The sequence below is a fragment of the Panthera leo genome, chromosome F2 (assembly GCF_018350215.1).
Source record: "Panthera leo isolate Ple1 chromosome F2, P.leo_Ple1_pat1.1, whole genome shotgun sequence".
NCBI classification, from domain to species: domain Eukaryota; kingdom Metazoa; phylum Chordata; class Mammalia; order Carnivora; family Felidae; genus Panthera; species Panthera leo.
This window is the reverse complement of record NC_056695.1, coordinates 80,052,290-80,079,771: the sequence shown is the minus strand read 5'-3', so window position 1 is coordinate 80,079,771 and position 27,482 is coordinate 80,052,290. Positions and strand designations below refer to the sequence as shown.

General features: G+C 54.5%; 1 protein-coding gene across 17 annotated transcripts in view; it reads left to right on the top strand.

The window, feature by feature from the left end:
* The window catches only part of PTK2 (protein tyrosine kinase 2), a 257,636-nt gene that overhangs the window by 206,068 nt on the left and 24,086 nt on the right, over positions 1-27,482 (top strand). For 16 of the 17 annotated variants that reach the window (XM_042924271.1, XM_042924268.1, XM_042924270.1 and 13 more), the window contains 4 exons: positions 13,351-13,462; positions 21,192-21,278; positions 24,699-24,836; positions 25,619-25,759. In XM_042924271.1, coding sequence (XP_042780205.1) covers positions 13,351-13,462; positions 21,192-21,278; positions 24,699-24,836; positions 25,619-25,759 — 478 coding nt within the window. Of the gene's footprint in view, positions 1-12,428; positions 12,685-13,350; positions 13,463-21,191; positions 21,279-24,698; positions 24,837-25,618; positions 25,760-27,482 lie in introns of those variants that run through there. The other variant, XM_042924280.1, reaches the window with a different exon arrangement.

Here is a 27,482-nt window from a genome sequence, read left to right as displayed (position 1 = left end):
TTCTCCCGGCACAGCCCGCCATCTGCGTGCTCCTCCTCTCCCGACACACGACCACCTGTTCGGTGTCTAGAATCCTGCTCAGATGTCACCCCTTCGGGGGGCTTCCCTAATCAGCCCTGCCCCCAGAGAGATGGCCACCCTCCGGAACCTTTTCGCTACTTCTTCTGTTAGAGTTAAAACACCCCCCTGCCTGTTGCGCGGCCGTCTGGCGGCTCGTGCTTGGTGCCACGCGCGGTCAGACCCAGACTTTCGGTAGCTCCCGGGCCCCCGGAGGGAGCACACGGGGACTTGGCGGCCTGCGGGGCCCCTCAGGGTGTCTGCCCACAGCGGACCCTGCCACCTGGCCTGAGGATTCCGCATCTGCGTGTCTGGTCCCCGGCCAGGCTCTGCGCTCTCGACGGGCATCACCGCGTCGTGCTCGTTTCTGCAGCCCCGGCACAGGGGTCTGATACGTGCTCAGTGAACAGTTGCCGAATTGAAGTCTAGACTGAAACTTAGCACTGTAAGCAGTAAGGTATCGTCACGTGATACATACCCACGGGGAGCCTCATTGTGTAACCAACGCCGTGGTTGAACGTGTGCTGTTTCACCGGTTTCACGCTTCCTCTATTTTGTGTGCGAACTTTAAAATTTTGGTGTATTCTAGGTTTTTTTCATAAAAATTACCGAGTGTCAGGATCCAAGAGGTCCTGGTAGTGCCTCCAGCCCATCCTTACCCCCCAGTGCCTGAAGCCCCACCCCATCTTCAGGCGAGTCCGCTCGCCAGGCAAGTCTCCGTGGGAGGAGCGTGCTTCAGGGAGGAATTAGTAAGGCTGCTGGCAGAGACGTAAGACATTCGTCCAGTCGGGAATTCTTGGCTAAGCGCCTTCTTCGTTGTCAGTGAGGTTCTGGGGATTCGGCGGTGAACACAGCACAAGCCGCCCCCAGGGTTCACAGCCCAGGGGACCAGACGGGCCAGCAGGTCCCGTACAGCGAGAAGCAGGCTCTGCGAGGGGCTCCTCCTGGGGCCCCGTGACGCTCCCCTGCGGGCCTGGGCCCATCCTGTCGGGCCCCACAGAACAACTCAGCTCTGCCTTCCACGTGACAGTCCTTCAAGTGTTTCCGGACGCCTCTCTTCAGGCTAAAAGTCTCCAGTTTCTCGACTGTCCTACAGCTAATGATTCGTGCTCTCACTGCTAGAGCTGGATTTTGAATGTGCTTTGTTTCATGTTTCGCTCATACTTTTTTTTGTTCCTCCTTGATCTTTCCTCGAATTTGACAGATTCTGTCCTCAGAATTCCTCCCCCCTGTGACACCGGTCCTTCCCCCTGCCTCCCAGACTCCTCCTCTGTCTCGCCACCCTGCTGCTCTTCCACGACGCTATGAGTTCCAAGCACATGTCCGTCCTGGGCCGCCCTCCTTTCTCAGTGCGCTTCCTGGGCCGTCTTAACTCTCACCTCTGTGTCTGCAGCTTCCGTCCCACCGTTTCTCTCGAGTCCCAAAGCCGCCTTTTAGACGGCTGCTGGGCCCCCGTTCATCCTACAGCCAGCCAGTCACCTTGCCTCCCGGGAAGCCCCTGGCCCTCGCCTTCTGTAGGTTACAAAGGTACCTTTCCTCGTCTCCATCTTGGAGTCAGCGCTGATCCCTCACTGTCCCCCAGCTGCGCAGCTGGGGAGACTCGACACAGTGTCTTCAGACCCCTCCCCTCCCCCAGACCGCCCTCCGTCTGTCCGGCAGAGCTCCTTAGCGGATCTTAGGAATCATCACTGCAGACAAGCAGCTCCCTCACTGGAACGGCCCTCAGTGGGTTCCTGTTACCCCCACCGCCCACCCCCCGTCCCATGTGAGGTGGAGGCTTCCAGAATAGACTGAGGATTCCTTCCATCCTGCCCCTTTCTCACACGGTGGCCTCACTAACCCCCTCGGCCTGGGATGCCCTCTTCTCCACCTGGTGGAATCCTGCCCATCTTTCTCGCCTTCTTTCGCACAGCGGCTCCACAGCTGACGAGCCTCCCCCGCGGAGTCTCCGGAGCACTCTGTTCTTGTCGTGCTCCCCCTGTGCTGCCACAGACGGCTGCGCCCGCGTTCAGCCCGTTCCACAAACACCGTGGGCGCCACGAGGGCTGAGCCTGGGGCCCGGTCTCTGGGGCAGGAGGACTACACCTTTCCTGCCCTCGAGGAGCTCACAGTCTAGTATGTCCCAGCCCTACTAGACTGAGGCTCCTTGAGGGCAGGGATCGTCATACTCGCCTCGGTGCCGCCCGCACCCGCAGGCCAGGGGCCTGCGCACAGTAGGGCCCGCACAACGCTCCAGTCATGGCCTTGCGCATGAAAGCTCACATCAGCGTTCACTGAAGGACTGCTGCATTAGGAAAAGTAGTTCCCCAAACTCTGCAAGGTGAATTTGTAGAACTAAATATAATGATGTCCTACACACACACACACACAAAATACATACTGTGCCTGGACTATGACTTCTGGCTCTCTTGCGCCCAGTTAACACGGGTTGTTGAGCGTGAATTCTGTTTGTTTCTGTTTAGTCAGAAGTGGAGTTTAACTTTGCATCTTGAACGTGTGTAATATGGCTCCCAAAGAGGCCAAAAAACGTTAACTTCATATATAATAGATCTTGGACACTTAAAGGTCACAGTACGTCACAATGATTAAATAGATTCTTTTATCGAGTTTTACGCAGTTTTTATCGTATCACAGATTTTGACGAAGTAGTAAATCTCGGGAGTCTTTACTCCAGGTCAGTTAAAAGTGTTTCCCGAATCCCATTCTCCGTGACCTTAAAAGAAAAGACCTCGAATGAACTCCAATTACCGTGGACTGCATGCATTTTGGGGCCATGTGTTTGTCGTTCACTGTGTGTTGAGAAAAGGCTCTCGGGATGAGCCTCGCCCCGCCGAGTCAGACAGTCCCGGGCCACACTTCCACGGGTGGATCCCCAGGACTCCCACGTCTGTCCTCCGTACATCCTGCGTTCTTGTTCACGGATGTGAACCCCCAGAGAAGCACAGGGACGGGAACCTGCGGGTGGCCTGTCAACGAGTGGAAGCACTCCCGGGGACCTGCAGTGAACGTGACCCCAGTGTGCACCGAGCCACGCATGTCCCGACTGACAGGCTGTAAGGGTGCACGGAGCAGTTTTTGAATGAAAGCACCACTTAATCCCTGGGTAGCTCAGTTAGTTCTTCAGTAGCCCACATGCCGAGGAAACTGCAGTCCCAGCCTCAGTGTCTGCCCTCCCGGAGCTCACGCTTCCCCCGGCACCCGGCCTGGCCCAGGGCTTTGTGCCGCCACACAGCAAGGTCGCCTGTTGGCAGCTGAGCCTGGGGAGGCATGTGAGGTTCATGTGGACTTTCTTAAGTCCTTTCTTGGCAAATGAGGGCAATACGCCAATAAAATTCCAGTGTAAACTTCTACACTGTGATTTTTTGTATCTTTTAAACTTTTTACTGCCATGCAAAGATGTGAACGTATAAACATGCCGGGAAGTAAACAGCTCTTTGGTTTGTCACAAGTCAGGCACACCCACGCAGCCAACATGCAGAGTAAGAAAACAGCCCTTTCCGACGACAGTTCACCCTCCGAGGGTGACCGCTAACCGTGGATTGGCTCTGCCTGCCTTTGAGCTTTATGTCAGTGGTATCACTCAGTGTGTGCTTTTTTGTTCGTTGCTTATTTCGTTCAGCAGTTAGTTGGAGACCATCCGCGTTATTCAGGCAGTTGCCCCTCTTTCTCCTCGCTCTGTGGTGTTCCGGTTTATCCCTCCTCCTGTTGGGAACGTACATGCTTTCCAGCCGGGCTGCCCAGAGCACTCTTGTGTCTTTTTGGTGAGCGTACGGACAGGAATGCCAGCTGGGCGTGTCTCTGAATGTCAGCGGGCGTGCACAGGTGTAGGGTCAGTAGGTCCTGCTGGTTTTCCGGAGCCGATACAACGTGCTGCCCCCAGCGGTGAACGAGCACTCCAGTCGCCCCAGACATAATGGTTTTTTAAACCTTTGGAAACGACTCCATGTTTCTATGCTCACTGTTTTCACATATGAAGTTTAGGCAAAAGAATATAAGCGGGAGGGGCGGCTGGGTGGCTCAGTCAGTCGAGCCTCTGACTTCGCCTCAGGTCGTGATCTCACCATTTGTGAGTTGGAGCCCCACGTCGGACTCTGCGCTGGCATCTCGGAGCTCGGAGCCTGCTTCAGATTCTGTCTCCCTCTCTCTCTCTGCCCCTGTCCTGCTTGCACTCTGTCTCTCTCTCAAAAATAAATAAACGTTAAAAAAAAAAAAAAAAGAATGTAAGTGGTAAAAGAACATAACCATTTCCCTGAAAGAACGCTGACCCGATACGTGTCACTGGGGAAGGCGCTCCGTGCTTTGAGTTGGTCTCCATCGCTGTGGTCTTCAGGAAGACCTCTTAAAGCAAACCATGTTCCTTGATGGCCGGTCTCTGCCCTCTACAGTCAGCTTCCATAGTGGTGCCATCGGGAACCAGCAGCTACTAAGTGCTTTCCGTTGCCAGGTCTTGTGCCCTGAACTCTCACACGTTAGGTCATCTTAGTCCTCACGGTCCTTGGAGACGTAGGTGACGTCACCACCGCCCGTTCACAAATAAGGAGGCTGGAGGGCCGAGCTTGGGCAGTGAGCCCGCTGAGTCCCGGGCGCGCCAGGCCTTGACCCGAGATGCGGCTAGATATCCGTATGTGCACTGTCGCGCTCTGCCTTGGGACCGCGACTGTGGGCACGTGGTCAGTGCTTAGTTAAAAAGGGGAAAGAAGGAAGAAAAGAAAGAACCACAGTGTTCGAAGGAATCCTGCTCCTGTGATTCTCTTACTTGTTTTCAGTCGGAACCAGAGAAATTCCCCAGAGGGAGAGGCAGCACCTGGCGTGTGCGGGCCCACCACCCGCATGGCCGCCGGGCGCTGGCATCGAATCTTTGTCCCGTCACCTCCCGAGTGTGCGGCACGTGCCGCGTGGGCCTCTGGGGCCCCAGATACGGCGCGGAGCGGCGGTGGAAGTCGCACACGAGGCCCCGCAGGGGTGACTGGAGGCCGTCTGCAGCGCGGGCCTTGGGGGCAGGGGAGGGCGGGCTGTCAGGTTGAGAATGTGGTCGTGTTTGCTTTTGAACTTTGTCAAGCAAGCTGGCCTGTGAGAGATGTGTCCGGTTAGGAAGTAACAGCTTGGAGCGGCTGCGGCCGCGGATTTATTACATGTTTTTCGGACCACGTCTGACCATCGACTCCAGTGAAGTTGCAGGCTGCCCCCTCCCCCACCCCAACCCGGACACGAACCGTGCGTCCGGTGCTCGGGGAGGTAGAACCTGCACGGGTGCGGGCACAGACGGGAGCTCACCCTGCTGTTCAGAGTGGTGAGTGTTGTGTTAGGAAGGTCAGAGCCGAAGAAGGGATTTGAGAAGGCTGCGTGATCTTGGGCAAGTGACCCTGCCTCCCTGGAGGAGCAGGGTCCCACGTCCCACCCAGCTTGGTTTTCAGGGTCACGAGAAACTGTCTGAAATGCTTTGGGCTGTGTGAGGCTCGGGGTGGGCGCACGCCCTGTCACCGCTGCTCTGGTCACACCAGAGCGGCTCCCGAAGATCTGGAAGGGACTTGGGCATCTCAGCGCACAGAGGAGCGACCAGGTACTTCAGAGAGAAGTCTGGTCACCTGGATTTAAGAGCGTTAGCTGTCGTGATCCACATACCGAATATGACGACATTTCACAGATGTGTCGTAGAGATGTGGACCTTCCACCTTCAATCCGTGAACGGTGTCTTATACAAGCCTTTTTAATCCTTTTTGAGTCTTCATTTATCCTAGTAAGTGGACTCTAAATTAAAAGCTCTGGGTCTGATTGATGATTCAAGGTATTTGTGCCACTTCTCTGTGTATTTTCTTAAGTGGTTTTGTATTTGCTTCCAAAATTCCTTTCAAAGGTGGTGTCTGAATCTCTCTTTAGTCATCATATCTGTATCCTTCCCTCGCCAACCTGTTGGGTCTAGATATTATCTAGAAGAGTAATCAGTTTCTCAGGTCGTCCTACACACATCTTCAAATGTTCACGGCGTCTGAACTTCAGGGGTTTTTTTGTTTGTTGGGTTTTCTTTTTTTCATCCTTAGGCTTACCAGTAATTTAAAAAGTCAAGAGTAAATTGCAATTTAGTAGGAATTGATACGACATTGACCTTTTTTGCGCTAAGTGTGTCTCAACTGCTTCCGTGAGGCTCCTCGTGACCCGTCCTTGGCTCCTGCCCACACGAGGGTGTATCGTTACACCTCTGCAGCTTGGTTTTGTGTGAGCAGATTTCCAGTGAGGTTTAAATGTGCATTTCATAAAAATTAGTCTTTTGTACTTACACGGCTGCAGAGGTCGTTTTCATGCCTATTTCCTTCTTTGACTTCAGAGCAGTTCTTTTTACTTTCATTTTTGATTTTAGAGAGCGAATGAGCACGAGTGAGAAAGAGAATGTTAAGCAGGCTCCACGCGCAGCATGGAACCTGACGCGGGGCTCGATCCCACGACCTTGGGATCGTGACCTGAGCCGAAGTCAAGAGTCAGACGCTCATCTGACTGAGCCACCCAGGCGCCCCTGACTTCACAGCGGTTCTTAAGAACGAGTAGCGATTTCCCTTTTCGCTTAGGAGCCCGAGGCTCAGGAAGTCCTGTGACTTGCCCTGGATTGTGCGGCTCACGAGGGGCAGACCTCAGACTGGGCCCCTTTGTCCTGCCTCCGAGACCAGGGCTCTTTCTTGCCCATCGGCCACAGTGTGCCCTCCTGCCTGACCGGGTCGCTGACTGCTCCCAGCCTCCTGGATTTCCCCACGCGCTGTGGTCTTCCCTCACCTGTGTGACCTGTAAGGAGAGGCCTCCGACCAGATGAGGCGTTATGTGTCAGTCCTGCACACAGTGACTCCGTCCGGTCGGAGTGCTGCCCTCCCAGCCCACATGGAAACCCTTGCCCTCCGTCCTGTTTCTGTTGCCAGTTTTGCCTCCTCTGCAGCCGTTTTTCATTCTTCTTCACTGAATTTTGTCTCCGGGGTCATTATCCCTAAGAACGTGAGGGGACAGCAGAGCGGCCACGAAGGTCTCCCTTTCTGTGTAGGTGGCGGACGGAGGAGTGCAGGAAGCAGATGGAGAAACCCTGGCTTTGTGCCGGGTACAGATTGACACGCGGCTAAAGCCCAGCCCGGAGGGAAGCAAAAGTGCCCTGTGCTCGGTCCATTTGTCCTTGGCTGAGGGTTCGGCACCTGGAGGACAACGGCCTCTCTCCCACACCTCTCTCTCTAAGCCCCAACCTGCATTTCAGCAGTACCTTCCGCGCTTAATTGTAGTGATGGCTCCGGAGATGGCAACATGCACGTTTCACTTTCCCCACCTCCTTCGAGTTGACTCAGCAACTGGACTGTGCTTACTGGGGTCGAGTCCTGGCAGCCGAGAAGACCCGTTTGCCACCACCTCGCTCCTTCGTGCTCTAGATGCCATAGGTTTCATGTGTGAATGTTAGTGACCTCTCAGAATGAGATTGTGTGTGTGTGTGTGTGTGTGTGTGTGTGTGTGTGTGTGTGTGTGTTAGCTAGTATTTTAAGCAAGGAAACAGCCTTTCATACCTAACTCTGCACAGTGCACTTCATTCTTTCCCAGCAAGGCGTCTTCCGTTCAGTTTCCCACTCACCCGAAGAACTTGAGCGTTTCCCGTGTACGTCTGTTGGTGGTGAATTCCGTTAGTTTTGGGGTTCTTATCTGAAAACGAATTGAACTTCATCTCACTGGAATGGAGCTCCGACTTGACAGCGCGTTACAGCTGTTCTTGCGCTGCCTCCTGACCTCTGTTCTTTCTAGTAAGAAGTCAAGGGACTTCCTTGGGAAAGAAACCATCCCTCTGTCCGTGCTCTGTCGTTCTGTACTGGCCGCTTCCACGGGCTCCTCTTCATCTTTGGACTTCTGCAGTTTAACGAGGATGCACCGGGTGTGGTTTTCTCTGTATGGATCTTACGTTGGCTTCCCTGACACTCCTGAATCTGTAAGTGTATGACTTTCACAACTACTCGTGCAGGTATTTTCTGCTTCAGTTTCTTCTAAAATTCCCATTGCGTGTTTGTTACTCCTCGTGATAGCATCCTTCACGTCCCAGGGTGTTGTTTTTCTCCCCCACCCCCGCCCCCACCAACCCCGGTCTTTTTTGTCCAAGTCCTTCAGATTGGATCGTTTGAATTGATTTATCTTCAGGCCACCTAACTGTTCTGTCATCTCCACCCTACCAGTCATTCGATCCTGCAGAGATCTCGTTCCAGATACTGTATTTTTCATTGTAGAGTTTTCATTTGGCTCTTTCTTACAGTTTCTATTTCCTTGCTGACATTCCTGATCTTTGCATTAATTATGAACAGATTTTCCTTTATATCCTTGAATGCAGTAGCTCTTCAAAGTCCCTGCCTGCTAATTCCAACCTTGAGTCGTCTTTGGAGTTGCGTCTTTTACACTGTTTTTTCCTCATGAGAATGGATCACACTTTCGTGTTTATTTGTATGTTGAGTATTTTTGAGTTTATAGAGATTCTGCACCGGACATTGTGAGTGATAGATCGCAGAAACTCTGGAATCAGTTATATTCCTCTGGAGAATGGTTTGTGTGTTTTAGCAGGCAATTAGCTAGGCTGGTCTCGGATCGCAGATTCTCTCCCCATGCTGTGGGCAGTAGCCTATGTCTCAGTTCAGTTCTCTTAGCCTTAGCGGGGCTGCTCAGAGCCTGTCCTGTATGCGTGGTTCCAGGTTCAGCTAGAGATTTGGGCAGAATCTATGAGACTAGGGCCTGCTTTCTGGCGAATGGCCCCCATGGTGCCAGCCCCCTCAAAGTCTGGCTGCTGTGGGCTGCTCTCCTGTGCTGTCCTAGGTCCATAGCCCATAGTCACTGTCCGCATGAGTGTTGGTCCAATAGGAGCTGGGCAGACTTGCCAGAAACAGAAAGAGGTCACGATTTTTAAAGAAAGACTTTTTTTTTAATGTTTGTTTATCTGAGAGAGAGAGAGCATGAACAGGGGAGGGGACAGAGAGAGAGGGAGACACAGAATCCAAAGCAGGCTTCAGGCTCTGAGCCGTCAGCACAGAGCCCGACGAGGGACTCGAACCCACAAACCATGAGATCATGACCCGAGCCGAAGTCGGAGGCTTAACTGACTGAGCCACCCAGGTGCCCCAAGAAAGATTTCAGTAGAAATCCCTTCTATGAAAAGCATTTTGAGATGAGCAGTGCCACAAGCAAACAAAAGTGCGCTATTTCCTGCAGTTTGGGAAACACGAAGAGAAACGCAGTCTTGGTGCCTTCGTGAAACCAGACGTCCAGGCTCCTCTGCCGTTTGTAAGAGACGAAGAGCCCAGGCAGGCGCTGTACCACTGCAGGTTTTGCATTTAGCTCCCCAGTCAGCCACTTACAGATACACAGTTCAGTTTCATCTAAAGTCTCCAGACTTGTTTTCTGCAAAGATATCAGCCGGGTTTTTGTTGTTGTTGTTAAAAGGTCAATTCCATTCCTTTGTGGTGAGGCAGTGTTGGGTAATTAAAGGAGATCATGTTTCAAAACTGGTATTCCTGAGAACTTGCCAGAACGAGCTCTTTCCCTCTTGGCTTTTTTTCCTTTCAGTCTGGATGTTTTCCAGATTCGCCTAAGTAGCCTATAAACCCAGACTGATTTTGTGTTTAGGTGATCAAAGCCCAATCTTGAAAATAACGTTATTCAAGCAAAGGGTATTTCCTATACTTAAAAGAAGAAATGTTGTGTAGCTTCAGAGGAGAGAACGGTAGTGCCTCCACTCACACGAGAAACGCCGCAGAAACGAAACAGAAAATCTCCTTTCTTTCCTAGTAGCAGAAGGTCAGGTAAAAAAGTGTGGAGCTGACTGACATCTACTTAAAAGTTTTACTGATTTCCCCCCGCATGCTTTGTTTCCCCACCCTAACGATGGGTGGGACAGACACTACTAGTCTCATTTAGGAATAAGCAGACACGCTGAAAAAGACGAGGCCACCTGCAGCCACACGGGCCAGCAGAGGCGCAGCCCACAGCTTGTGGCCCTCGCTCTCTGCTTGGACAGCCTGGACGGCTCGGCCATCAGCTGTGCAGGACCAATGGCCCTTCTCCACTCCGAACCCAGTCTGGGTTGAAGATTTGTTTCTGTGTCTTAGCTCAGTCCTGGAAGGAGAGGAACCCATTGGACCACTCCTTTCCTCTCCGTGAAAATGCCTCAGAAGTGAAATCACATTGTGTCGCTCCAGAATGGAAATGTAATCAGACCTCGCCGTACTTGCTCACGGAGGGCGCAAGACCACGAGAGCACAGTCGGCAGCCCCCCCACGCTCTCTGTCCTCGGAATCGGACTCGATTCCTTTGAGGACCATTTCTGTTGTTGGGAGGGAAGTGGAAAAATAAAAGAAACATCACATACAGCACTTCCTTCTCCTTTCACACCTGTCTCACGAAGTGGGGCTGGTCGATGGGCACGCGTTCGGATGTCTGTAAAGGAAGAGCCCAAGCCCCCTCACTCGTTCATCCGCTTGCAAGTTTGAGACCTAGAGACTGGCCTCCCAGGGGAGACCGTGGGGCTCCCTGCCAGCTCACAGCAGGCGGCCCGACTCTTTCACATGGAATGTATTGCTACTAAAGATATTTGCAGTTTGGGAAAATATGTTTAAATTTGACCTCCTTGACCCTCTGCGCTTTCTAGCCTGTTGCTCGGGCTTGTGCCGCAGCTTTGGAGAGAACGGCCCAGAAATGTCTCCGTGTGCACGCCTACTCCGTCTATGGACTAGCCTTCCCACTGTAAAAACAGATCTTTTATGAGTTATTTATACTCTTGACTACTCTGAGCAACAAGTGACGGTTTCTCAGAAGCATCTGACATGTGATTTTCGGGATGAGAACCAAATACCGGGATCCAAGGACTCTTCCCCGTTACCGCTGCCCTACAAGGGGCGTGACTAGCGGGTTCGGTTAAAGAGATACCGCACTGCCTGCCACGTGCACCTGCTGTAAATGGACAGGACAGCGGTGGGACACGCACAGTCCAGATCCCACGGAGCAGTGAAATCGCATACGTGGTTATGTGGTCAGAGGGCTACGGTGAAGGATTCGGAGAGAGTGGGGGAGAGCGGATGTGGATGGAAGAACCAGGGTGGACGGAGCCTGAGAGGGTCTCCCATGGCAAGGGACCTCACGTGACCTTCTGGAAGTTTTTGTGGGGGAACGGTAACCTTAAGATCAGGGTGGCCCATATCACAAAACAAGCCTTATGAAATAAACTGCCTCAGTGGGGCCTACTTAAAATGCAGTTCCTGTGGCATTAAAGAACATGTCCTGCTTGGCCACCTCATAGCTTGCCCGTATTTTAATTATTTGAAGAAGTTGGGAAAAAAAAAAAAAAAGATGATTTTTCCTTGACTTTTATGGGTTTTTCAGTCGTTAAAAACTGTGAAATGTTTGGAAATTCTGATTTGGGGTCTGTTACTTATTTTGAGGGCCCTGGATGAGAGCAGGGTGCAAACTAACCCTGGGGAGCTCCTCTCTCGGGCCACTGGCCCCAGGCTGGACTCTGGTTCCCAGTGGCCATCTGAAAGAAGGTGGCCTGCACTCCTTCCCTGTGGACAGTACAGGGCTGGAAACTTGTTGACCGCTCAGCAAGTTGACTCTACTGGTTGTGGCTTCACTCACCCACTCACCTCTCATTGTTTTCAGTATTTTGAGAGAGAGGTAAAGAGACAGAGTACAAATGAGGGAGGAGCGGAGAGGGAGAGAGAAGGGGAGGGGAGGGGTAGAGAGAGGGAGAGAGAATCCCAAGCAGGCTCTGCGCTGGGGCTTGAACCCACGAACTGTGAGATCGTGACCTCACCCTCCAGACCGGCAAGGGGTGTGCCGAGCCAGCACTGCTAGGAATCCGGCCGGACATCGAGAGTCGGACGCTTAACGGACTGACTCCCCCGGGCGCCCTGTGCCTCGTCGTCGTTCGTGCGCACAGCGATGCTCCACGTCTACGCTGATTCTGGACGCAAGACAACGGGCTGTCAGGTCGCAGCTCTCAGCCCAGTGGGAGCAGGAGGCGAGCGGACGCATGCTGGCGGTGCATCGTGACCAGGGTTCTGGCCTCCTTCAGCCCCAGGGCCGGCCTCCTGGCAGTGCCGGCTCGGCACGCCCCTTGCCAGCCTGGAGGGTGACGCTAACTCTTAAGTGCTCTTCGGGTTCCGTGCTCCTCTCTAAGCCGTGATCGTCTGGCTGGAGCACGAAGGAAACCACACTCATGTTTTCAAGAGGGAGTGGAATCTTGGGACCGAAAGCTTTTACTCTAACGCACTAATGTCATCAGTGAGGAAAACATTCCCATGCCTTTAAAAGAAAAAAAAAAAGCCCTCACGTCTGTAGTAATGGTTTGCTGACTCAGAGCAATTATGAAATGAATTTCTGTGCTTTCCTGACTTTAAGGTGATCGCATGAGTTAGCTTGTGTGAGAAACAGCCCGCTCCAGCCTCCCATCAGGCAGGAATGTCTTTTTGAAACAGTTGAGCAGATTCCCAGATTGGAAAGGGTCTGTGCAGCTGACCTCACTCTTTCATGAGTAATTCTGGGTGGTTATTGACTGCGCTCTGCCAGAAGGCTCGAAACCGTGAATGAGCGTCATTCTTAGCAGCCGGGGGCCGCAGGCGTGCGGGAGAGAGCCGCAGCCCGGTGAGGACCGAGGGTTCGGGGACCTGCTGCCCACCGAGCCCCGGGGGCGGGGGGGGGGGGGGGGAGGGGGCGGGCGCTGCGGACCGGGGAGCTGGTGAGGCTGGCGGCCACGGCTCAGGAGCCGCGGCGACCCGTGGGGATGGGGGCCGGGGCCAGGCGGGGCGGCAGGTGGCCTCGGCGTGGCAGGCGGCGGCACCGGCGGCCCGTGGCCTCGTTTTCCCGACGAGATAAAGCTGAGAGTTGGGGAGGTTACTGGCCGGATTGTGGATTGTCCCCCGGCGCGCTGGGGTGGGGGCCTGTGTGCGTGTGAGGGGCCCGTCCCGAGGCGTGGCCGTGCCCGACCAAGTGCTGCTCGGGGTGTCTCGGGGCCGTGCCGTTCTGCTCACAGACCTCCCCTCCTGGCGCTCCTCTGGGTTTCCACGAGCTCTCCGGTCTCTCCGGTCTCACCCGCTGCCCTTCTCTCCCCTGCGGCTGTGCTGAAAGCTGGCTCGCCGTCGGGACCGGGGCTCCTCTAGCCTTAGAGACCGGATCGGCTCTCCCGTTCGTCCTCGTTGCCCTCTCGTCGGCCGGCCGGCGCTCCTTACATCAGCCCGGGGGTGGGGGGCCTGGTGTGTGCCCACTCGCTCCGGCTATCAGCTCCCCTTGAACCGTGTGTTGTCTCTCTAGCACCATCCTGGAGGAGGAGAAGGTTCAGCAAGAAGAACGAATGAGGATGGAATCCCGAAGACAGGTCACAGTGTCCTGGGACTCCGGAGGGTCCGACGAAGCGCCACCCAAGGTAGCAGGGGCCCCTCCCCCAACTCTGGCATCGCTCCCGCTAACTCTCGAGGCTGCCGGTGCAGGCAGCTGCTGTCTGTGGGAGGCACCCGGGCGTCAGGGTGTCCCAGGAGCCGCCAGTGTCACGCCTCTCCCCTCGCCTGCCTCCCTGCTCCCTGCGTGTTACCCTCACCGCACTCATTCCCTGGTTTGCATTTCGGCTGGAGGCCCTGTGTGAGGTTAGACGCGGTCTTCAGAGGCTCCTCCTCGGCTCGCCCCACCCCCACCCCCACCCCCACCCCCAGACTGCAGTGAGCACGCCAGGCGTGGAGGAGGGCTTCCCCTGGTCAGGGAGCATGCGAAGGATGGAGCCGGGATGCAGACCTCAGATGGACCGAAGCCAGGCCCCTGAACGCTCCACGCTTCGCCCTGCCGTAAACTGAGTCCCGTGGTCCCTAATTCCCTTCCTCTGGGGCTGGGTTTGGTTGCGAGCCTTGTGCACACGTGCCGCCTACCTGCTCTCTGCGGCCGCCTTCCTGGCCGGGAGCCGGAGGCGTCGCATTTGCAGGTCAGGATCTGCTGGCTGCAACCCCGGGCCTCGCCTGTCCCCCTCCCCCAAGCCCTGCGGCCCTGCGAGGTCACCGAGGCACCCCCACCCCCCACCCCCCGTGCTCAGCCAAACGGTGGCCGGGCTCTGCTCATAGTTGGCGGTTAAAGCCTCTCACGCGGTTGAGAATTCTTCAGATACCTTTTGCTTTTGAAAGAAAGGTATTTTCGCACAGTGGCTTACTTGCCATGAATAATCCAGTTCAGAACGTCTTCTGGAATTTAAATAGATGGTAGGCTTTACCTTCTGTTCGATGAGCTAAAAGCATACGCAGATACTGGCAATTATTTCATTTTCTTTCTGAAAAATGTTCAGAAATCTGATAGCACAAAGTACTATTTAAATATTCTACCAACTTTTAACGATGCCTGAAAGCTTCTGTTTTCTTGGTCAATATTTTCAACTGTGTAATAGTAAACATCACACATTTAAGGGGACTATGGGTATTGACACAGTTCTTCAGAAGTTTTGAGGTGGAGGGTTCCCTGGTCCAGCCTCCTGAACAAGTAGAAAAACCGAGGCCCAGAGGAGGAGGGCCAACGCCACCTTCGACTGGTGTTCCTTTGAGTGAGAGCGAAACCAGTGCACCTCCGTGTCTCCTGATTTAACGATAGATCTGCTGTCACCCACAGAAGAACTGAGAGCCCCTCATCCCAGCATGTAAGGCCCTCCCGCTTTGCATATACACTGAGCCACAGCACAGTGGTCCGGGCCTGGGAGGCACGAGAGTCTGGAAGCTGGTTCCTCAGGCCCAAGGGCCAAGTGGATCTCTTCACATGGGGCTCTGATGACCGGGCAGTCCGCCTCCCCATTCCCAGCCTCACCATCCTCTCTGTGAAGCGAGGGTCTTAGCATCCCTCGCCCTCAGGGATGCGGTGAAGGCTGCCCGAGGTCCCGCCTCCGCGGCCCTGATGGAGTCACGGAGGCGTCAGGTGCTGTGCGAACCTGGCGGTGAGCCCCAGATCTCGTAGCGCTCCCCCAAAACTCCACAGAATGAAGAAACTTTGTCCGTCTCAACGTTTTCCTGTAGCTCAGTCTGTAGAATGTTGGTTTAATAATGCTCGTGTGGCTGAATTTTGGAAGGTGTAGTCTGAGGTTAGGCTTTTTCTGTTTTAGAGTACAAAGGCCTTTCTTTCTGGTTTCGAGACATTTTCAGAGTGCCTATTTTGAGGCTCTTCTCTCTGATCGGAGATCGGGTCAGCACCTCGTAACCCACTGCCTGTTGTTGTCGCTGGAGTTTGACTGGAATGAGCTGCATGCTTCACTGGTGTGCTGTCCCTGGCTGGTTTCAGCCTGCAGCCCCATCACTGTGGCTGCACAGGTTGATACATTCGCTCTTTGACACTTTGAAGAAAAGGTTGGCAAGCCCTGGATTAAACGTTTTCATGGCTAGAAACTCGCCAACGCTAGTATAAACCTACAGACGCTCAATGAACATGAACAGACACACTCATTACCCGGCTCCCTTGCCAGCCAGAATCAGGTCTGGGCACAGTTTTCCCTTCTCCACAGTGATCCGTGGAATCGAACTCTGCTTTATGGCCCCTGCATTTGACAGGCGTGCAGCTGAGTCCCTTGTCTCCGAGAGGCCAGCCCGCTAGCCCAGCGTCACCTCCTGTCCCTCCACCCGGGTTAGCGGGAAGTCTGGAGCCTCATCAGTTGTTATAGTCCTGCCTGTGCTGTTTTCGGACAATAAATTCCACTTAAACCTCTTCAGTTCATGTAGGATCTCGGGCTTTTGTAGATGAACATTGTGTACTAATAACATTTGTCACGTAGCCTAATTAGTTTTTTAAAGGGAAACATTTTTCTCTCCCACGTTCCAGATTCAAAATTGAAAGCTTAATTGTACTTAATGGCAAAGGCACCGTAACCACAAAGCTGATTATCAAAAATTGTTATCAGTTTCTTCATCAATATTTAATACCAATGTTTGGACACAAAATAATCTTCAGAGAAGTTTGCCCGTGAGGAATGCAGCCCGGGGAGCCCCGCTCCGGGTTCATTTCATTTCGGTGATTTGTCCTGCACATCCCCATCGGTTCATGGGAAAGCCTCCGGCTAAAAATATCTTTCTCTGCGGTTTTAAAAATGTATTTCTTGGATCTGCGGGTCCTAGACCGTTTCAGAGGGCCGTGGGAGCAACACCCATTTCGTAGTAATGCTCACGTGCCCCTGGCCTCGTCCACTCCGCCGGCATTGTCAGTCCTGCGGCAGACGTAACCGCGGATCAAGCAGCCGTCCCCGCGACGCACGCTAGGGCGGCAGTGCCAGACCGAGCTGGTCATCACCGGTTCTTCGCCACCTGTGCCAGAGCGACGCCAGGGTGCCGCAGAACGACCCCGGCGAAGCGGTCACGCATCCTCCGAGGGAGGAAACAGAAAGTACCGGAAGACGCTTGCTGTGCGGCTGGCCTGCGGAACTGACCGCTTTCCCCGTGGAAGACCAGTGTTTCTTGAAAAAGGAGTGGGCAGACGCTGTGGTTGGTCAGAGTCATGCATTCGGTAGGTGCTTTCTCAAGGAGCGAAGCAAGACTGTGTCATCAAGAACAAATGATAGTGTTTGTGGCCAGTGATACAATTTGAGTCTTCGAGCAAAAATTAGAATTTTGAGAAACTTACCCCCATCACCGTGACCTGAGAGCGTCGGAATTCTGAGGCTTTTGGGATGAGCTCAGAGCGGTATGAACAAACACGACTTTCTCCGTACGTATGCTGAAGTGGGTCGGCAGCGCACAGGTCCACGGGACTCGGGGCCTCCCGGCTTCCAGGTGACCGCTGCAGGGTATCACAGGATCACACGCGGGCAGGCGGACGATGCGTTCGCAGTACAGGACGGAGCGATGGATTCCAACAGACGATACGTTTCAGAGTCCACGTCGCAAAAGTCACTCTTAAGAAACTGCCGCTTGTTGTTTGGGGGCAACACCGACAAACAGTACCCACAGCTGTGCTAAGAAACTGTTAGCACACTTGTCTCCTCTCCAGCTCTACTGCTGCGTGAGGCTGGGCGTTCCCTGTGTGCTACGGTCAGCGAAACAGCACAGCACACAGAGCAGAGAGGCTTCCTTCTGTGAAGCCGAACGTTGAAGGAATTTGTCTACATACGTGTAACAGGTGCCCCTCTGCTCCCTGATTTTTTTTTTTAGTTTTGAAAAAATAGATACTTTTTTAACATGTAATTAGTTTGTTGTTGTCGTTTCTTGAGAGAGAGAGAGAGAGAATGAGGGAGAGAGCAAGCAGGACAACGGCAAAGAGGGGGAGACAGATGATCCGAAGCAGGTTTCGTGCTATCAGCACAGAGCCTGACTCGGTGCTCACGAACCATGAGATCATGACCCGACCCGAAGTCGGACGTTTACCTGACTGAGCCACCCAGGTGCCCCAGTTTGTTGTTATTTTTAAGTGTGTGTTTTCATCTCTCCTGGTGTAAATATTAGTAGATACATTTCAGATGAAGAAGAGCTCTTGGAGTCCTTGGTAATCTTTGAAAATATAAAGGGGTCCTGAAGAGAGTGTTTGAGAGTGGCTGTCTCAGCAGCGTTTCTCAGCCCGAACAGCACGCAGCAAGCACTCCGCTTACATAAGAAGCATTTTGGGATGCCCTACTGCTAACCCTGAGGTGGGATACGTGGGTAATAAAACGCCTTCCTAATTGCAACACGCCGGTTCTTCCGGGAGACTGCCAACTATAGAAGGAAACTACAACGTCATGCACACGCCTGTAGGAGACACTCAGGAGCGGTGAGACGGTCAAGCGCTTGCCTGTGTGGGCACACCACGGGTACAGACGGCCGCTAGGCCTGCAGAGCCCACGGCCCCAACCACGCGTGAACGCGCTGGTCGTGGCGATGCGATTTTCTGAAGGGCGAAAAATCCTGGTACAAGTTCAAACAAAACAAAATGGCGCGTCAGCGTGCACAGTAGCCGCTGTTCCGGTAGGTTCAGTGTGTGGGAAGCCGTGCCCCGTGTTGTTTGGGTTCAGATAGCAGGACCGTTGCTGTTGACCTATGTAAGGCCGAGCGAGGTGCCTGAAAGGAGAGCGGGTCCTGTCGTTCTGACCCCCGGTGCCGTCGGGCTCAGCCCGGCGCCCTCGCGGGTGCCCTGGACGCCTGCAGGAACACTGCCACCCGACTGAGAACCGCCGGTTTAGGGTGTGTTGGCTTTTCCTCCCCCGCCTCACGTGGCCAGACTTGAGCAGCATCTCCTGCAGCTCCACGGTTTGCTTTTCTAAAAACCTTAAAATCCGAGTGTGTGTCTTAGAGAAGGAGACAGAGTAACCTGCCGAATCGTAGTTCCCAGGCGCTCGCGCGGAAGCCATCCTCCAAGAACTGGACGTCAGTCCCCACGACGGCCCCGCCCCCGTGACCCCGTCGGGAACGTGGCGGCGCAGAGGTGAACGGCCCTGACCACGGCCCGCACCCCCGCCCCCCGCCATGCTGACGCCCTGCTCGTAGGGAACACGAACAGCCGTCTGACGGGACACGCGCTCTCCATGTCGCGGGCTCGCGGAATTCGGTTTCACGATCGTCTTGTCTGCCATAAAGCCCGTTTTCATCCTTTTCCCTGTTGTTTTATTTTGAAACGGAACCTTGCAAGTGCTCTCTTTTGTTACCCACTCAGGTATTTGAGTCCCTGTGGGACGTTGTGTGGTGACTTTGCCGGCCCCTCATCAGTTCCTTCTGTATTTTCCGTTTTATTTGTCGAGCCCAAGCACACTGGCCACAGGGCGGCGTCACCGCACAGCAGATTTGGGGGTCGAGCAGGTCTGCCCGCGTGGACAGTGCAGCCTCTTCACGTTGACGGAGTTGTCTGAGCCGCGGCTTTATCCTCTGAAAAAGGGTGAAAATACCACCGGTGACATTGCCCCTCCAACTGTCAACTCGTACGGAAAGCACGTCAGCTCGGTGCACACGGCCACACTGAGGAAAAGTTGTTATTTTTGCCTGTTACTTACATCCGACCTCCAGGACTCAAGCCACGGGACACAACTGTACGACCATCAGAGAGCCGCTTACTGTCCTGATTCTGCCTCCTCCCGCGCTTGGACTCCAGGAGTCCACACCGCCATGGCGGTGCATACATGTTAACACATACCTTTGAAATGAGTGTTGCGGGCGCCTGCGTGGCTCAGTCGGTGAAGCCATGGCTCGGGTCGTGGTCTCGTGGTTCGTGGGTTCGAGCCCCACACCAGGCTCCGCACGGACAGTACAGATCCTGCTTGGGAATCTCTCTCCCCCCTCCCTCTCTGCCCCTCTCCACTTGTGCTTTCTCTCTCTCAAAAATAAACTTAAAAAAAAAAAAATGAGTGTTGCCGGTCCAATGTTCTAGAACAGAGATAATGGAACTGTTTTCTTTTTACCTCTCCTTCACTACTTGTTCAAATGAAATCTTTAAAAATATAAATCTGAAGAGTAGTCCCTCAGGCGTCATGGAACACAGAAAATGCCACCGTAGAACACAGAGTAAAGCCTGTGACACCCCCTTGATGTCCCTTGCCTGCTTCCGGGGGTCTCAGGGATCCATCCTCCTATTCGGTTAAGTTTGGGGTAAACCGCATCTGGGCCACTGAAATGCAGGCTCATGGGCTAAGGGAGCATTTCCACCCGCAGAGATTTTTTTTTTTTTTTTTTAATCTTTATTTTTGAGAGAGAGACAGAGACAGAGCGTGAGTGGGGGAGGGGCGAAGAGAGAGGGACACACAGAATCCGAAGCAGGCTCCAGGCTCCGAGCTGTCAGCACAGAGCCCGACGCGGGGCTCGAACTCACAAGCTACAAGATCGTGACCTGAGCCGAAGTCGGACTCTTAACCGACTGAGCCACCCAGGCACCCCCACCCGCAGAGGTTTCACAGCCCCACAGTAGCAGGGCTTGGGCAGGTACAGAGGTAGCCGCAATCCCAGTCAGGATTTGAATCGCGTGACGGAGGAGAGCCGAGGACTGAGATGTCACGTCTGTGGGAGAAATCAGGAGGTTGCACGGAATCACCGTGGAAGACTCAGAAGTTGGGGTGGAGCTTCCCAGGCTGAGGCAGCAGGCATCCGGGCAGTGGGCCGTGTGAGCAGAGCTGTGGGGTGATGAGAGGGTCCTAGACACTCAGAAGCCAAGCAAAGCGTGTGCTCCTGCAGGAGCACGTGCGTCCTCGGGAGGAGACGCAGACTCCGAGGCGTTTCTTTCCTCCCCTGGGCTTTGCTGGTACCTGAGTCCATCTGCTTTTATTCTGGTCTTCATTTGGCTGGAGAGCAGCGGGTTTGTCCTCCGTTCAGTCCCTCAGGGTTAGAAGATTTCATGGGCTTATCTTCTATTTCAGGCTAAACCACTTTTGCTATGAACTTTGAATTCATGTATGCCACAGACAGACTGAGAATTCTAGAGCTGGGAGTGACTTCACCGTCCCTCTAGCTGGATTCCTGTTCGATAGATGCAGAAGCCAGTGGGCTCCCTCGCCCGCCCACAGTCACGCAGCCGGGAAGCAGCAGAGCGGAAGGAGCACGGGCTCGGCTCCTGCTCGGAGAGCCTCCTGACGTGCGTCTCCTGGGTGCCGGGTCTTCCTGGCCACCGGTGGATCTCCCTGGGGCCTCTCGCCCTTTGCCCATGTTCAGCCAGATAGTCGTTTCATCGTTGAGTTACAAGCGTTCTTTGTGTTTGCTGGGTCTGTCTCCTAAGTGATCAGCCAGTATTTTCTTAGACTCCGTGGGCTCTCTTTCTCTATCTCGGCGGCCTCACTTGCAACACGAGAGCTTTTAATTCTGGCGAAGCGCGGGTTATCTTTCTTCACTCTCGATTGAGCTTCTGGTGTCGTATCGAGGGAACGGTTGCCTCACCCAGGTCACAGAGATGCCTGTTCTCCCCTGAGTGTTGCAGTTTTGCCGCTTCCGTGTAGATCCACGATCGGTTTTGAGCTCATCTTTGTGTGTGTCGTGAGGAAGGGGTGCGGCTTTGTTGTGTCACGTGGCGGTATCCTGTGCCCCAGACGTCGCTGGGACAGGCTGCTTCCCCCGCGGAAGTGCCTTGACACCCTTGATCATTCTTTCCAATGGAAGCGTTTTGGAGAAACACCTTTTTCTGTTCTTTTCAGTGAAACATAGACTTAACAGAATTATCAAAACACTCATTCATACGACACTCTCTTGATTTGTTCACAGCCCAGCAGACCTGGCTACCCCAGTCCGCGGTCCAGCGAAGGATTTTATCCCAGTCCCCAGCACATGGTACAGACCAATCATTACCAGGTATGATTTGCCAGTCGTGACAGATGTGAGATGCATTCTTCTTCACGTTTGGGGTGGGGAGGTGCGTCACACGTATTCATTTTTTCATTTCGGTACTTACGAGTGATTTGGCACGCAGAGAACTGAGAAAGTACTCTGACTAGTAGCTGTAAGTGGATGGCGTGTTGATGCCCAGAGGGTGGCCTTCACACAGCTGGGCGGCTGTCCCGTGCCACGTCCTCAGCCCCATCGCCTTCCTCTGTTCGGGGAGGCGCAGGCGAACCCAGCGGCTCCTACTGCGCAGAGGTAGTGATGACCTGGGCGGTTTTTCTGGAAGGCAAAAACAACATTCGATTGTACCTTGCGAACTGGACAGATGCCATATGGACAGGTGTGGAAAGCTTGTCAGACTTCCAGGCTAATAAGTAGCTTACGCACATTGGGGAAGACTGTCCTCGAAAGGAAAGGACCAGAAGCAAAGTCAGTAATGTTTCTGTTTCTGAGGGAAGGGTATTTGCCCTGTGGAGGTATACTCGACCCAGTTCTGACCGAAGTAGACACCGTGCTCCCCGCGCCACACCGGCTGGAGAAAGCTTCTGTAAGCCTGGAGGGCCCCCTCCCCTTCCCCGTGTCACCCGCTGCCCGGTGCAGCCACCCTCTGACTGTGAGGAGAGGTTGGCGTGGCGTGTCCTTGGCTTTCAGATAAACGACCAGACAGGGTGTGCTCGTCCCCCGTGCTCAGCTGCTCTGACTGGGTGTGATGTCTGTGCGTTGACGTCCTGATGAGGGTGTCGCTAATTCACTCCTCTGTAGTGCTGGGGACTATTCCACAGATTGTTTACCCGTAGTGATGTTATTTGGGTAGCGGGCCAAATCGCTTCTGGGAAATAAAACCCCCTCTTATAATTGGTATCGGCTGTGGCTTTGCCGTTGCCGCGCCTCTGAGGCGACTGCATAGCTGGCTGGCTGGGTGAGCCGTGACACCCGGCCTCTAACAGAAAGTGCTTGACCGGAGAAGGACTCAGACGCTAAACAAACAGCGGGTGGTCCTCGAGTGTCTGTCTGGGGAGGGAGAACTTCCCTTAACTGCCGTCTCCCCTGAGTTACCCGTGTGTCAGGGAGCAAACAGAAGCCCGCTTACTGTGCCTCCTTCACTCAGATGAAAGCACTTTTATTCCTTTACGTGCCTCTCAACTCTATTTAAAGCCAGGCCTCTTGGGTCAGTGTGGACAACACAACACTCTTCCCTGTGCGGTGCTGGGCTGCCGGGTGAGTGCAGGCCATTCCGAGCTAGAAGGATGTTGCTAGACAGAACGCGAAAAGTGGACACGCGGCGGCCCTTTGCCTGGCTGACTGCCTCCGGACCCCCGCGTACTAATTCTGAAGGGGGCCCGGCAGTATTCCATCGTGACCAGGCACCCCCAGGAGCTCTAGTACAGGACTGGCAGCCCTGTTTTGGGAGACCCTGTCCTGAGACCCCCGCTTGCCAGGGGAGGGTGAACCATCGGGTCCTCCGGGGCAGCTCCTCATTCCGCAGGCTGGCGGTGACTGACTGTCCCCGTGCCCTCCACCCTCGAGGGAGGCGCTCCTGGGCCCCTCGGTCGCCGGAAGCGTGGGTTACAGCTTGCCTGGCCGTGACTCATCACGGCTGAAGAGCCGGAGCCCGGACCTAGGGTGGTGCTCAGAGCAGCCGGAGGGGTGTGGGTGGCCCAAGGAGGGAAGCCGGGCCCCGGGCAGGCACCGGACCCCAGGCTTCTTGAGAGAAAACGCGGCCACATCCGCTGACGAGACCGAGAGAGCGTGCGGTCAGGGCACCGGTCTGTGCAGCTTTCACGACCTGGGGCTCTGGTGCCCGTTGGTCAGTGGCTGCCGCCCCGTGGAGTGAGAGCCCATGAGGACGGAGACTGGCCTCCACTTGAAGTGCCTACAGGCGTGTATAGAACAGAGGAAAGATTGGGCAGAGAAATTAAAATACTCCTATTTTCACTGAAGAAATGAACGATTCACCTCCCCCAGGTGCCAGGTTTCTTTATCCTGCAAATGGGAACAGCAGCGGGCCATTGCCTGCCGCTGTCTCACGTTCCTTCTTGGCCTAAAATGTTCACTGGATCCTGTCACTCCGCTGTGTGACTGCCACAGAACACTTGAAATCTGTGCAAATTCCTGAAAGTTCTCTGGCAGTAGTGTGTCCCTTCTGACCAAAAATAGCGATAGGACACTTTATTTTAGTGGAATTTTTTTGTTAAAATATTTTCATTCAAGAGGGAGCCCGGGGGGGCTCAGTTGGTTGAGTGTCCAACTTTGGCTCAGGTCATGATCTCGCGGTTCATGAGTTCAGGCCCCGCGTTGGGCTCCATGCTGTCGGGGCAGATCTTCTGTCCCCCCTCGCTCTGCCCCTCTCCTGCTCACTCTCTCTCTCTCTCAAAAAACAAATGTTTAAAAAAATATTTTCCTTTAAGTAAACTATGAGAACTATCCATACACCTTATTTGAAAGTTTATTGTCAGTATGCAATTTGGGGATAAATCCATGCCTGGAGACCTAACCGATGCACGAAATCTTTGTTCAAGAACGTGTTGATGTTTGGAAATACGGGTTTGGCTGTGCTTTATCTCATTGAAGAATTAACTGACGACTCTGGCCACACAGTACTCGCCTAGCGAGTTATGGAAACAAATGCTGCTTCCATCCCCTCTTTTTCTCGTGACTGAGGGAGGGAACCACATAAACAACCCTCTCGTTTTCCTTCTGCCCTGAACTCTTTCTGCACGTGCACCTGAGCGCCTTGTCTCTACCATGGCCACCGCTGCGGGGACACGGGGCCGGGCTTCGCTCACCGCCAGCTCTAGCTCATTAGAGAAGAGCGCTCGGGAGCAGTGCCACAGAGCCGTGACCGTGGTCCCTGTTGCTTTGGCATCGAGGCTGCAGAATGGCACGGGAAATAATTTCCGACTTGCTGGTGTGTTCGCTTTAGCTCTCGATGCGGCCTTCATGGATTGCCTTTTTGGGGCTTTAGTTGAGAATCCATTGCCTTGCCTTGACCAGCGTCCGGAGGCCCCCTGCTTCACTTGGCCAGTGAGCCCTTCCCCAGCCTTCAGAACCGGCCCTGCCGTACCTCTCTGAGCACGTTTCAGTAGCCACATCTCCCCTTCTCTCCCCTTCGGCCCCCCTTGGCCCTTGTCAGGAACCTGCTTCTCCCGTTAGGTCCGCTCGGATAATCCAGGGTGACCGCCGCGTCTCAAGTCTCCTCATTTACAATCCCGTGTGTGAAGTCCCTTTGCCACGTGAGGGGGCACAGCCCCGGGTTCCGGGGATCCGGACGTGGATGTCTCGGGCACCACTGTTGCGTTTCCACGGTGTTCTTTGTCATCTTAGCCGCTGGCCTGCGTGTGGAGGGCACAGCTGTGCAGGAGTGTGACCCCCGCTGCCTCCCATTCGCAGGTGTCTGGCTATCCTGGTTCACATGGGGTCACAGCCACGGCTGGCAGCATCTACCCGGGTCAGGCATCTCTTTTGGACCAGACGGACTCATGGAATCACAGACCACAGGAGATATCGATGTGGCAGCCCAACGTGGAGGTAAGCTGGATGTTCGTGTGTTAGCATGAAGCTTTGCCCAAAGTACCTTCTATTTCTGAATCCTGAGAGTTGTTGATTTCAGTGACCTCATTCGAACGCCAAGGTGCTCCATGTGCCCCAGTGCTTCCTAGCTCTGTGAGTCCTTTTCACTGAAACCAAGAGATGCCGCCACCGTCAGCCCGCCCGTCTGAAAGGCGGCGCACCAGCCTGAGCGTAATGAGCGTGTGCGGGAGGCACGTCCCCGGAAGGAGCAGGGCAGGGCGACAGAGCCTGCCGCTCTGTGGGCCATGGTAACTTTCACCAGATTTGCCCGGTAAACCGAGAACCGCTCCTGTGATAGTAAATGTTGTTTCTTGGACTCCCAGAACGCCTGTGGTCACTGCCCGTGCCCTCGTCCTTGGAGTGAGCGTGTTTAACAATTGCTCGGTTCACCGCAGCGTGTGCACGGAGTTTAACCCTCCTTCTGGTCCACCTCCAGACTGTTTTCACTCCTTCACCGTAACCAGTGATGTATTCTCTGCACGTTCCTTGGATTGTTTCTCTAGAATAAATCCCTGCAGGTGGAGCTGTGGGCTGAACGACCTTGTACTTGGCAAAGATGCTTGGTAGGAGGTGACGAGCCGCCTCTGGGAAAGTCGCTCCCGTGAGCGGAGTGTGAGAGGCCCTCTTTCCACCGCCCTTGCCGTTCTGCTTCATTTCCTTTGGAAAGACACAGAAAACAGCAAAACTATCCTCAGTAGGCCCCTGAGAGTGGATGTGCTGTTGTATTTCCCTCCCGCCAGGACTCTGCGGCCCTGGACCTGCGCGGGATCGGGCAGGTGCTGCCCACCCAGCTGGTGGAAGAGCGGCTGATCCGGCAGCAGCAGGAAATGGAGGAGGACCAGCGCTGGCTCGAGAAAGAGGAGAGATTCCTGGTCATCCTGGTAATTGGAACCCCCTCCGCTTGTGACGCGCTGGCATGGTCTGCTGTGCTGCAGACGATCGGAAAGGTTCATCCTTTTCAAAACCAGAGAGTTTGTCTCACATCTGGCCCCTAACACCGGCAACAGTGGGTCATTTCCTCTTCTTGGATTCCCTTTTCCACCAGGTTTCTGAGATGTTGCTGGTGGCATTGTGGGCTCGGAGGTGTTAGCATCCCTGTGGTTTTCGCAGAAGCAGCTCCCCCTTAAGTGTCAGCGCGCACGTAAGAGCCTGCATTTTGCTGCTGCAGGACGTGTGACCAGACAGCTGAGGGCCCAGGCCTTGCCTGCCCGGTTCCTCTCCTCTTGTGCTCCGACACATACCGACCGCCCCCCCCCCCCCATGTGTCTGGCAGCCCGAGTGACAGCCACCTCAGATGTCTCCTGGGGCAGAGAGGAAGTGGAAAGGCAGAGCGGTGTCTGTGTGTCCCTTGACACAAGGGCCCTTCGGACTCGGGGCCCCATGCCACGCACTCCTGTGCCCTCAGCCTCAGAGCCCACTCCCCCGTCCCCTGCACGGCTGGTTCCGTCTTCCTGGAGCGGCCTGAAAAGGATGGCTGAGCAGAGCCAGGACTGTGGGCACAGATTCTCGACTCCGTACGTCTCCTGGGCATGGCACAGCCGGTCCCTCGTGCTTTGATCAAGTAAACGCTCCCTGAAGCCAAGACGCTGTTCGACTGTAGGCCGAGAGACCAGACACCAACAAGGGGCGGGGTGGTGGGAGGTGCGGTTCTCACATCACTTCCTGTCTTCCAGGCACTGACGCTTTTAATCGCCGAGTAACGGTGTCATGAGACAGTGACCTTAGTCTGTGTTGCGCAGCGTTCGTCGACATCGTTTCTACGTGGCTGTCGTTTCTTTGAACCCGTAGTTCACAGAGCAGCCCGCACACTCAGGTTCAGGGAAGCCCGTTTTCACTGCTGGAGCGGCCAGTGCCCTGAGCACAGGACGTACTGGGGCTGCCCTCAGCACGCCTGCCGCCTCGGAGAGCTCGGGGGGCCCGGAGACGTCACGCGCGCTCCACGCTCCGCCGCTGCCGGTCGGGACGAAGGCAGTGTTCCTCAGCACGCACCGTTGGCACAGTCGGGCCCCTCAGGTTGTACTCCCATGTGCTGCCGCCACCCAACGCATTTCTCGTGTGGGGAGTCCAGTCTGGCCAGCCCCCCCCCCCCCCCCCCCCCCGAGGAGGAGAGGGGTCCGGAATCCTTTAATCGAAATTCTGGAAGGTTTTGTGTTTTTCAGAATCCAGTATTGTTGCACCAGAGAAAGCTAATGTGGTGTGGTGCACGTGCCGTGGGTTTATGTAGTGTTCCAGGGGCATCCCAGGGGTAAACAGCAAAACACGGATGTTCATGTTAACAGCAATAGGTACAGAGTTCACGTCCATTCAGGTCACGTTGTGCCATGAAATTCGCTTGCTTCAAATGCAAAAGAAAAAAAAATAATCAGTGCTTGTTAGATTTTGGAACCGAGGATAAAGGAAGTGAACCCTCCCTGTGACACCCCGTTTTACGGGATTTCCCGAGGTCACCCAGCTAACGTGTGGCTGAGCCTGGATTCAGTCCAGAACCCTGCTGCAGGGTCGGTCCAGCTGCTTTGTCGTGTGGCCTCAGCGCACGCGAGGGCGCGTCGTGCTGGGGGGAGTTTTAACACTACACTTGCCGGGCGCTCTTCTGTACGTACGTTT